The 13,132-nt window shown below is 35.9% G+C and overlaps 1 protein-coding gene across 3 annotated transcripts in view; it reads right to left on the reverse strand.

The window, feature by feature from the left end:
• The window catches only part of PIK3CB (phosphatidylinositol-4,5-bisphosphate 3-kinase catalytic subunit beta), a 181,517-nt gene that overhangs the window by 81,634 nt on the left and 86,751 nt on the right, over positions 1–13,132 (reverse strand). For all 3 annotated transcript variants that reach the window (XM_030328607.1, XM_030328606.1, XM_030328605.1), the window contains exons 5-6: positions 11,289–11,512; positions 610–789 (exon numbers count right to left, since the gene is read on the reverse strand). In XM_030328607.1, the coding sequence (XP_030184467.1) occupies positions 610–789; positions 11,289–11,512 (404 nt within the window). The remainder of the gene's footprint in view (positions 1–609; positions 790–11,288; positions 11,513–13,132) is intronic.

Here is a 13,132-nt window from a genome sequence, read left to right on the forward strand (position 1 = left end):
TCAAGTCATTATCTCAAAGTTCGTGAGTTCGAGCCTCACATCAGGCTCTCTGCTGACAGCTCAGAGCTGAGAGCCTGCTTCAGATTCTCTGTCTCCCTCTCTCTCTGCCCCTCCCCCACTCACACTTTGTCTCTCTCTCTCTCTCTCAAAAATAAACATTAAAAAAATGTTTTAAGCCTTTCTCTTAAAAAAATAATAAATCATTATGTTTACATGATAAAAAAGTAGGCAGCTATAGCAAATTTTATTAAGAATTCATAATGCTACAGGAAACTATGATATAACACTGAAACAACCAAAAAAGTAGAAAGCAAACATTTAGAAACAAACATTAAACATACAATCATTATACCAAAAATATATATAACCTTAAGTAAAATGACAAAAACATGCCAAAATGTTAACAATGGTTATCTCAGAGGTAGGTAGGATTATGAATATCTATTATTTAATTCTGTATAATTTTCTATAGGTTCTAAATACTCTAAATGTGACAACACATTTTTATCAGAAATTTAAATTATTAAATGCGCACACACACACACACACACACACACACACACACACACACACACATATCTCTGGTAAACTGACGGTGAATACACATACCTGGAACTGAATTAGTGGGTGATCACCAAACACATATTCTACTCGCCCACTGACTTGTAACACATAGTCATACGGGCTAACTTCATCTTCTTTCCCATGAATAGTCAAACGTTTTTGGATTGCCAGTTCATTTATTTTGATAGGATTCATATTAGGAGATATTTGAAAGCTAAACACATCCTAAAAAGGGGAGTAGAAAAAAGGAACAATTTTATACTTGTGCTGAAAAAAATCACTCTTCACATTTGTACTTATTACTACATTGGATATAGCCATACATAATATCCACATATGTATATATATAATACGTTACATAAGTATATCCTTCACATTTAACATTCCAGTACATCTTCCTATTTTCTTTTAAATTTTTTTAATGTTTGTTTATTTTTGAGAGAGAGACAGAGACAGTGAGAGACAGAGAGACAGTGCGAGCGGGAGAGAGGCAGAGACACACACAGAATCCGAAGCAGGCTCCGGGCTCTGAGCACTCAGCACAGAGCCCAACGCAGGGTTTGAACCCACGAACCACGAGACCATGACCTGAGCCAAAGTTGGCCTTAACCAACTGAGACATCAAGGCACCCCTCATGTTTTCTATAAGGATTTTTTAAATGTTTATTTATTTTTGAGAGAGAGAGAGAGAGAGAGAGAGAGAGCGAGAGAGAATATGAGCAGGGGAGGGGCAGAGGGGGAGACACAGAATCTGAAGCAGGCTCCAGACTCTGAGCAGTCAGCACAGAGCCCAAAGTAGGGGCAAACTTCCAAACTGCAAGATCATGACCTGAGCCAAAGTCAGATGCTTAACCAACTGGGCCAACCAGGCGCCCCTCCTGTTTTCTAAATATAATGTGTCCACAGGGGCACCTGGCTGGTTCAATCAGCACAGCATGCGACTCTTGATTTTGGGGTTCTGAGTTCAAGCCTTACGTTGGATGCAGAGATTACTTAAAAATTAAAAAAAAAAAAAAATTAAAAAATAAATAAATAATTTTTAAAACGTGTCCCGTCAAATTTGTTAAGATTTGATGGTCTGCAAGTCGTCTTACACTACACAAAGTACCACAGATCCCACAGGTCACACTAATATTTAACTAAAGTTTATCATTAGAAAGTTTATCAAACGCATTTCCCAAATATCTTTCTTTAAAAATTTTACACCAAAAACCTGCAGTTGTTCAAATTTAGTTAAACTGAGAATTTTATGTTGTCACTGGTAACAAGAGATGTACACTTTACAATAATTAAACTTAAATGAACAATTCTGTCCAATTTTATAACATACAAAAAGAAACAAAAGAAATTTTAATTAATGAAAAATGAAGATACAGTAGGGACTGGATATTATCAAAACTGCTCATCATAAATCCCAAAGGTACAGACAGTAAAGATGATCTAATAACACCTGGAACTTCTCAAAAGCTAGCAAAATAATTTCACACCACATGATCACATACCAAAGGGTATAAGAAAATTCACCATCTCCAAAGGCAGCTAACTGCTACTCTGGACAAATGTGATTGTTAGAGAATTCCCAGTACTGACCGGAGATGGATTCTACAATATTTCTAACAAGTTAAGTCATCTCCTTTTTCCACAAGGTACCTAAAATTCCAACTTTTTAAATATGAACTTACTGGGTATTCCAATCTATTTTCTCTAGTATTTTTACCCCTTTTCTCCTGAATTCTCTATATGAGTTGTTACTATAGGCATCAAAGCATATGAGCTAGGATCCTCAGAGTCATATGAGGACTAATGATTCCACTTTCCTCCCTCACCTGACTTTCCACTAAGATACCAATGATCTTACATTCTAATGGGTTGCCAACTGTTCACCTCTCCATTTCCAGTAATACTCTTCTACTTCAGCAAAGCTTCATGTTTATCCTAAAGAGAAATATAACTTCTTATTTAATCCCCTTGCACTATCTACCTTAAAACTAACCTTCATCTAGCTTAAAAGCAATCTATCTTTAAAAAAAAAAGAGTCACATCAGGCTCTGTGCTGACAGCTCAGAGCCTGGAGCCTGCTTTGGATTCTGGGTCTCTCTCTCTCTCTCTCTCTTTCTCTCTCTCTCTCTCTCTCAAAAATAAAATTGTTTTAAAAACTTTAAAAAGAGAGTCACAAAGAGATATGATACTCTTTTTTAACATACTACAAATCGTCAGAACTGTCTAAAGCAGTGCTACCCAAAAAAACTCTAATAATAGATATATTCTATTCTGTGCTATACAATAAAAGTCACTAGCCACAGTGGCTCTTGAGAACTTGATATATGGCTATGAAAAGAAATGAATTTTAATTTTACTTGATTAACTTAAATTTAAAATTAAATATACATATGTGGCTACTGATTACTGTATTATATAGCACACATCTGGATAATGCCTAAGCAGCTTAATACATCATAAAATTATTCTATGATTCCCATTTACCCTCTATTTCATACACTGAGAAACACAAAACTGGAGAACACTCTCATTATCAGATAGCAAGAAGCTACAGAAAAGACCAGAAATGAGAACTGGGCTTGAAAAACTGCAGATACTGGAAGTAATACTCAGAAAATAAAATAAATATGGTTGGTATGTTTCAAGAATTAAAGACGGTTTGAAAATGAATAAAGAGCAAATATATCTGAAGAAGAATCAAACAGAACTCCAAGAAATAAAACATAATTAAGTGAAATTTGAAACTCAATGAAAAAGAACATGACAAATTTTAAAAGAGTTTTTAAATGTGACAATATCAAGTATTAGCAAAGATGTGGAGACACTAAACTCTCAAAATATTACTGGTAGGAATATAAATATGGAAAATTATTTTGCAGTATCTATTAAAAACTGATTACACACATACACCTATGACTTACCAGTTCTGTTTCTAGGCATACATCCAATAGAAATACGTAAATCAACATTATTTCATATAACAGCAATAATGAAGTTGATATGCTGTGTCTGTGTGTGTGTGTGTGTGTGTGTGTGTGTGTGTGTGAGAGAGACATGACAATTGAGGAAACATGAACACTGACTGGAACTTGAGGATAAAAACCAAGCAAAACAAAACTAACAAAACAAAAAGAATAACAAAGATAAGCCACACTTCGAGAAAATACACACCCAACACCTATGAATGACAAAAATTCACTACCCCCCCCAAATACCAAGAACTTGTACAAATCAGTAAGACATACACTACATAATTTAAAAATAGATTAAAACAAACAAACAAACAAACAAACAAACAGGGGTGCCTGGGTGATTCAGTCAGTTAAGTGACCAACTCATGATTTTGGCTCAGGTCATGATCTCATGATTTGTAAGTTCAAGCCCCACATTGGGCTCTGTGCTGACAGTGCTCAGAGCCTGCTTGGGATTCTCTCTCTCACTCTCTCTCTGCCCTTTCTTCTCTCTCTCTCTCTCTCTCTCAAAATAAATAAATAAACTTCAAAAAATAGACAAAAAACAAATAACAGAAATATGAATGTTTCATAATCAGTTATGAAAGATACAACTGAGACAATGGATATACAGTTGACACTTGAATAACATGGGTTTGAATTGTGTGGGTCCACCTAATTATGTTTTTTTTAATATAAATCCAGTACAATACTGTAAATGTGTTTTTTCTTCCTTATGTCTTAATAACATTTTCTTCTCTCTAGCTTACTTTATTGTAAAAATATAGTATATAATACATATATTAGATATGTGTAAACCAAATATGACTTTCAGTCAACAGGAATCTATTAGTAGCTAAGTTTTATGTGGGTCAAAAGTTATACATGGATTTTCTTTTTTTTTTGAGAGGGCAGGGGAGAAAGCACACACACACAAGCCAAGGTATGGACAAAGAGAGAGGAAGAGAGAGAATCCCAAGCAGGCTCCACACTGTCAGCACAGAGCCTCAATGCAGGGTTTGATCTCACAAATCATGAGGCCACAGCCTGAGCTGAAATCAAGAGTTGGACATTTACCAATGGAGCCACCCATGCACCCCCATACCTGGTTTTTTGAATGCAAAGGGATTAGCACCAGTAACCCTCGCATTATTTAAAGCTCAACTTACATTTATATAATGGAATTATATATAGTACCAACAGCTCAAAACTTTCCTTCAAAAACCAATATTAATCTCTTGATGATAAAATTCATGTCTTCTAAATTACTACCAGTGTCTCACCACCCTTGTTAATATTTTTCACATAAATGTTAATTAGACTGGTCAGAAGTCAACTGGTTTTTCTTGTATTTCAAGCAGTTTTCCAACATCTCTTTGAAATACTTCACAAAATATTGCACCTTTAAAAGACTTGTAATTTTCCTGAGGAACTGGCTTGCATTCTATTGCTCAATGATTACAAACAACTATATATGAGAGACTATGCAACAAAGACACTGGGCGTATGAGTGGGATACATATTTCTGCTTCGCAGGAAGGGATACAATTAATTAGTGATGACATATATATCATGACAACTGGGCTAATTCAGATAATGTCTAGATGGGTGAAGAAATACTTCTTCATAGTTTTACCGTATATGCTTCACTGTTCTCACATTTCTGCCCATGCTTCTGATATATTCTCAAAAATTCCCAGAAAGTATAGTCACCACCTCCTTTTACCCTCTGTACAACCTGCCCTGTTCCCTAACACACAGGAGACAATTTCAAATGCCATCTGCCCCCATCCCTTAATTGAGAGAATAATTTCATTTAACTTATGCTGAGTGAGGTTAAAAAAGAAAACAACACGGGTTTGAAAACGATGCTCAGGTTTATTGATATCTTTAATAAATTATGACTCCTGGAATTAAAAATAATGCCTTTGTGGTTTGGCTGTTGGGACTAATGTTCTTTAAATCTGAAACATGATAATTCCATGATTATATTTATCTTGCTTATTAAGAGCCCTGTTCTATGCTGGCTGATAGTGACTATGTGGTGATCTAAAATTTCACGTTTTTCAAAGAAACTGCTGTCTGTAGTTCTCCCTAACAATCCTATGAAAATCATTTTTTAACCTATATGTATGCTTTGTTACATTTCATCTCATGCTTAGTTTAATATTCCCACATGCTGCTTCCTAATGTTGGTCATTAGCAGTAATGACGATGGGGTACCCCATGGCGTAGTTGATTAAGCATCTGACTCTTGATCTTGGCTAAGGTCATGATCTCACTGTTTGTGAGTGCAAGCCCCACAATGAGCTATGCAGTAATGGTGCAGAGCCTGCTTGGGATTCTGTCTCTCCTCTCTGCCCCTACCCTGCTAGTGCTCGTTCACTAGCTCTCTCTCTCTTGAAATAAATAAATATAAAAAAAAGTTTTTTTAAATGATTCACATAACCAAGTGGAATTTATTCCAGGGATGCAAGGGCGGTTCCATATTCACAAATTGATCAATATGATACAACAATTCAATAAGAGAAAGGATAAGAACCACAAGATCAACAGATGCTTAAAGAACATTTGACAAAGTACAACCTCCATTCATTATTAAAACCCTCAACAAATTAGGAGTAGATAGAACATACTTCAACACAATAAAGGTCATATACGGAAAACCCACAGTTAAGATCATACTTAAAGGTGAAAAACTGAGAGCTTTTCCCTTAAGACCAGGAACATGAGGGGCGCCTGGGTGGCGCAGTCGGTTAAGCGTCCGACTTCAGCCAGGTCACGATCTCGCGGTCCGTGAGTTCGAGCCCCGCGTCAGGCTCTGGGCTGATGGCTCGGAGCCTGGAGCCTGTTTCCGATTCTGTGTCTCCTTCTCTCTCTGCCCCTCCCCCGTTCATGCTCTGTCTCTCTCTGTCCCAAAAATAAATAAACGTTGAAAAAAAAAAAAAATTTAAAAAATAAAAAAAAGACCAGGAACATGAAAAGGATGTCCACTCTCATCACGTTTATTCACTGTAGTACTACAAGTCCTAACCACAGCAATCAGACAAGAAAAAAGAAATAAAAGGCATCCAAAGTGGTAAAGAATAAGTAATATTTTCACTATTCGCAGATGACATACTATATATAGAAACCCTACAGACTCCACCAAAAAACTACTAGAACTGATAAATGAACTCAGTAATGTTACAGGATACAAAATCAATATGCAGAAATCTGTTTCTATACACATTTCTATACACTAATAATAAAGCAGCAGAAAAGAAATTAAGACAACAATCCCATTTAAAATTGCACCAAAAAGGGGTGCCTGGGTGGCTCGGTCAGTTAAACATCTGACTTCAGCTCAGGTCATGATCTCACAGCTTGTGGGTTCGAGCCCCGCATCAGGCTCTGTGCTGACAACTCAGAGCCTGGAGCCTCCTTCAGATTCTGCATCCCTCTCTCACTCTGCCCCTCCCCTGCTCATGTTCTCTCTCTCTCTCTCTCTCAAGAACAAATAAACACTAAAAAAAAAAAAAAAAAAAAAAAAGTAAAATTGCACCAAAAATAATAGGATATGTAGAAATAAACCTAACCAAAGAGGTGAAAGACCTATACTCTGAAAACTATAAGACACTGATGAAAGAAATTGAGGATGATACATTGAAATGAAAAGACATTCCATGATCATGGACCGGAAGAACAAATACTGTTAACATGTCTCTACTATCCAAAGCAATCTACAGATTTAATGCAATCCCTATCAAAATACCAATGGCATTTTTCACACAATTAGAACAGACAATCATAAAATTAGTATGGAACCACAAAACACTCCAAATAGCCAAAGCAAACGTGACAAAGAACAGCAAAGCTGAAGGCATCTCAAATCTGGACTGCAAGATATATTACTAAGTTGTAGTAATTAAAACAGGATGGTACTGGGGCACCTGGGTGGCTCAGTCGGTTAAGTGGCCGACTTCGGCTCAGGTCATGATCTCACAGTCCGTGAGTTCGAGCCCCGCGTCGGGCTCTGTGCTGACAGCTCAGAGCCTGGAGCCTGTTTCAGATTCTGTGTCTTCCTCTCTCTGACCCTCCCCCATTCATGCTCTGTCTCTCTCTGTCTCAAAAATAAATAAACGTTAAAAAAAAATTAAAAAAAAAAACAAAACAGGATGGTACTGGCACAAAAACAGACACACAGATCAACAGAACAAAATAAAAAAGAAAAAAAACAGAAATAAACCCACAATTACATAGTCAATTAATCTTCAACAAAGCAGAAAATAATATACAAAGAGAAAATGACAGTCTCTTTAACAAATGATGTTGGGAAAACTGGACAGCTTCTTTCAAAAGAATGACACTGGACCACTTTCTTATACCATACACAAAAATAAATTCTAAATGTATTAAAGACCTAAATGTCAGAAAGGAAACCATAAAAATCCTAGAAGAGAGCACAGGCAGTAATTACTCAGACATCAGCTATAGCAACTTTTTGGTCCCCTGAGACAAAGGAAACAAAAGCAAAACTAAACTATTGGGATTATACCAAAATAAAAAACTTCTGCACAGTGTAGGAGGCAATCAATGAAACTAAAAGGCAACATAAAGAATGGGAGAAGATATTCCAAATGACATATCCAATAAAGGGTTAGTATCCAAAATATATAAAGAATTTATACAAATTGGGTGAGTCAGTCAGTTGAGCATCTTGACTCTTACTTTCGGCTAAGGTCATCATCTCACAGTTCATGAGATGGAGCCCCACATTGGGCTATAGGCTGAAAGAACGGAGCCTGCTTGAGATTCATATTCTCTCTCTCTCTCTCTCTCTCTCTCTCTCTCTCTCTCTCTCTCTGCCCCTCCCCTGCTCATGCTCTCTCCCTCTCTCAAAATAAATAAATTATAAAAAAAAAAAAGAATTTCTACAAGTTAACACCTAAAAAACCAATAATCCAATGAAAAAATTGGCAGAAGACATGAATAGACATTTTTCTAAAGAAGACATACAGGTGGCCAACAGACACACAAAACAATGCTTAATATCACTCATCATCAGGGAAATTCAAATCAAAACCACAATGAGATACCACCTCACACCTGTCAAATGGCTAAAATCAAAAACACAAGAAACAACAATCTTTGGCAAGGATGTGGAGAAAAGGAACTCTCTTGCACTGTTGGTGAGAAATTATACCAGTCCAGCAGCTGTGGAAAACAGTATGAGGGTTCCTCAAAAATTTAAAGATAGAAAAAAATGCTTTCAATTTTTTAATTAAAAAAAAAAAAGTTAAAAGTAAAACTACTCTACACACAGTAATCACACTACTGGGTATTCACCAAAAAAATTGAAAAACACTAATTCAAAGAGATATATGCACCCCCATGTTTATAACAGCATTGTTTACAATAGTCAAATTATGGAAATAGCCCAAGTGTCTACTGATAGGTGAATGGATAAAGAAGATGGGATATGCACAAGAGAATATTATTTAGCCATAAAAAAAAGAATGAAATCTTGCCATTTGCAACAACACAGTTGGAGCTAGGGAGTATAATGATAAGCAAAGTAAGTCAGTAAGAGAAATACAAACACCACATGGTTTCACTCATGTGGAATTTAAGAAACAAAACAAACAAGCAAGGAGGCATAAAAAGAGAGAAAGAGAGAGAAACCAAGAAAGGGTCTCTTAACTGTAGAAAACAAACTGATGGTTACCAGAAAGGAGGTAGGTGGGGGGATGGGTGAAACAGGTGATGGGGATTAAAGAGAGCACTTGTCCTGATGAGCAATGAATTATTAAAAACTTAAACAAAAAACCTCTCCATATATATATATATATGTATATAAAATTGAAAAAGTATTCTATTTTTGGAATCCACTAAGATTTTACAGTATCTCCATTTCTCTTTTAATTTCAAAACATTTATTTTCACACATACTTTTTTACAATGATGATTACATTAAGATATGTACAGCCAGTAGAGATCTGACCCATAAGTAATGAAATGCAGACTGACCTAGATGGGCAAATTGCCCTGAGCCAGTGTTTTCAAGTTGACTTCTAGTCACCTAACAGCAGTAAATAAAATTCCCCATTCCAGCTCTTTCAAGAGGGCAGAATTCCCTAAACAGTATTTTAAATTTGATCTTGAGATTTTATAATATCCAAATCTTGGTTTAATTGAACTTCTGTCTGAACATATCTCAGGATACAGCATCAAATGTTTTTGTTGTTGTTGTGTTTTTTTTTTAACCTATATAAACTTCCTTTGTAAAAGGCCAGAAGGCAGGCTCCTGCTTTTGCATTTGTTCCTACAAATATTTAGATACATATTGTTGGGAAGGAGGCAGAACTGAATAAAACCAGAAACATCTGGAGAAAATCCTGACTATACCACAGACCAGCTATAAGGCCTTGGCACACATACAAAAAACTTCTCTCCCTTTCAGTTTCTTCCCTATAAAACGAGGATGATAACACTTTATAGAGTTGTTTTTGAAAGTGGAGAATAAAGGGGTGCCTGGGTGGCTCATTCAGTTGAGTGTCTGAATCTTGATTTTGGCTCAGGTCATGATCTGGGGTCGTGGGATCGAGACTTGCATTAGGCACCACGCTGAGTGTGAAGACTGCTTAAGCTTCTCTCTTTCTCTCTCTCTCTCTCTCTCTCCTCCCTCTGTCCCTCTCTCCCACTCGCACTCTCTCTAAAAAAATAAAAAATTAATATTTAAAAGTGGAGACTATAACAAAAATACCTTTCATTGCTCTTAGCATGGTGAAGTGCTTAATATAGAATGTTTACTAAAATGGGTTTATATCATTGTTGTTATCAGAGTAATTGAAGAAAGAACAGCACAAAATATTCTTGAACTCCTACCCTAATTCGAAGCCAGATCCTAGATGATAAAATGACCATACTATATACAAAGGTAGTACCATAATCTGGCTTCTAAAATAACTGTGACTATTCAGATACGGATTAACTGTATATACACACTCCATTATAATGCCCAATTCCATATCAGCACTTAATTACATATTTAAAGAATGCAAATATAAGAATATGGAAAAAAGAGATCATTTGATCAAAGCTTTCATTTTATAGACAAGAGCAAAATCACATGAGAAAACCCAGTAACTAAAAAACACTGTCTAGACTGGGGTTGGCAATCTTTTTCTGTAAAGACCCAGGTTTTGCTGACAACCTATGAGTCTTTGTCAATATTCTTTTCATTCTTTTTCTCTTTCTTTAACATCTCTTAAAAATTCCTTGAGTTTTTTTTACATCCCTTTTAAGTATAAAAACCATTCAAAAACTGCAATTTTCCAAACCCAATCTAGACTAATATAACATTGCATCAAAAATCATACACATGCGGGGCGCCTGGGTGGCGCAGTCGGTTAAGCGTCCGACTTCAGCCAGGTCACGATCTCGAGGTCCGTGAGTTCGAGCCCCGCGTCAGGCTCTGGGCTGATGGCTCAGAGCCTGGAGCCTGTTTCCGATTCTGTGTCTCCCTCTCTCTCTGCCCCTCCCCCGTTCATGCTCTGTCTCTCTCTGTCCCAAAAATAAATAAATGTTGAAAAAAAAAATTTAAAAAAAAAAAAAAATCATACACATGCAAAGCATTATCACACCTAATGCTAAAATTTCCATCTTAAATCTAAAAATGCTCTTTGTAACAGCATTTACCAAGTGAGCAAGAACCTCTTCTAAGATTGGTGCTGCATTCAGGTAAAATCACAGATTTATTACAAAATATTTCTTAAAATAATACAACACTACCTGACAATTTTCAAAATGAACAGCCACAATGAGCTTTCCTCCATAAAGTTTATCTTCTAAGTTTTCAAGGATGGATGGTTCATGTTCTGGTGGATACGTCTGTTTTAGCCAATCCATCCAAGACAATCCCACAAGTGACTGAATCTTTTCTTCACTGAATTTGCGCATTTTTATTCGGAATTCATTCACTTCAGGATCCTTCAGTGCATCAAATTCATGTAGACCTAAACAAATTTTTTTACAGTGTCATTTTGAGTAGCTAATAATAATACAAGAAATACAAAATATATCCAACCAAATATACTGGACGTTCAATTTTTATCAAGAAAACAAAACTGGGTAGGAAAATATTACACAAGGATCAAAAGAATATCCAGATAAAATAACACATTTCATATATAGAAGGTGAACACACAATCAGCTTTCTAAAGAAAGGTGGCCAACAGACACACAAACTTGAAATCTTTCAAAGAAATGTAGTTAGGTACCAGTTTGATAAAGATAATCACAGAAATAGTATACACATTTTAAAACCACATATAAGGGGTGCCTGGGTGGCTCAGCTGGTTAAGGGTTGGCTCAGGTCATGATCTCAAGGTTTATGAGATCGAGCCCCAAATGGGGCTCCCTGCTGACAGCATGCAGCCTACTTGGGATTCTCTCTCTCTCCTTTCTGTCCCTCCCCACTTATACACACATGCTCGTATGCTTTCTCTCTCCCTCTCAAAATAAGAAATAAACTCAATAATTAGATAAAACCACCTATAAACTATCCAGTTTTTCTTTACAAACCAAGTAAAAATCACGTTTATCATATCTGAGAAAGCCTAAGAATCTGAAAACTTTTAAATTAATCAGTTTAAAACTCACATTTTTACTTAAGACTCAGTAAATTTAAATTTTATAGATTAAACTTAGGTTTCACTGTGATTTTTCAACAATGGTTATATCAGTCAAAAATCTCATGAATATAAAATTATTCTTCACTGTACTTAATTATGAACCACTTCTACCATGCAGACAACTAAATACAGCAACCTTTTCATAAACTTATCATTATCCTAATAAACAATGCTAGAAATTTACAACAAATAAACATGCAGAAATTTGTATACATAAACTTTTACTTGTAAGATGGCAAACATTTTAAAGTTTAACAACACCCTGTACTGGAAGGCGTATTTATTTAATATTAGAAATTATAAACATACACATACACTTTGACCTCAAAATTCTGCCAACAGGAATTTTAGCCTGAGAGACCCAGTACTAGCCAGTAAGTGCCAAATATGCACCCCCAAATCATGCACATAAGATGCCCAACTTCTAGTGACCCCCCACCTCCAGCTTCTGGCCAAAAACTTCCAATCAGCCATACAAGAGGCATTCCCCCTTCTTTAGCATAACACTTTTTCACTCCCCTGCCTGCCTTTGGGTCACTGACAAACAAAAAGCTCCTTTACTATAATCGCAAGCTCTGAGTAAATAGTCTGTTCTCATTGGGTGGTCTTTATTTCCACAAACCTAGAGAAGTACATTATTTGTACAACGTACTGTTAACAGTACAAGAATGTTCACTGTAGTTTTGTTTATAATAATTTAAAAACTGGAAATAAAGTTAATCATTAAGACCTAGTTTTAAAATTGAGATACATCCATATACCATTATATGGTAGTAGAAGTGATCAATGGATAGATTAGATTGGTATTGTTACATTAAAAGCTCCAGGTAAGTTAAATGTAAAAAGCAGGGACAAAATGAGTCTCACAAGATTCCTTTTATGCAAATTCAAAAGAAAGAGTATAGAATATGTATACATTTTTGTTCTGAAAAGATACCTGAG

The sequence above is a fragment of the Lynx canadensis genome, chromosome C2 (assembly GCF_007474595.2).
Source record: "Lynx canadensis isolate LIC74 chromosome C2, mLynCan4.pri.v2, whole genome shotgun sequence".
NCBI lineage: Eukaryota > Metazoa > Chordata > Mammalia > Carnivora > Felidae > Lynx > Lynx canadensis.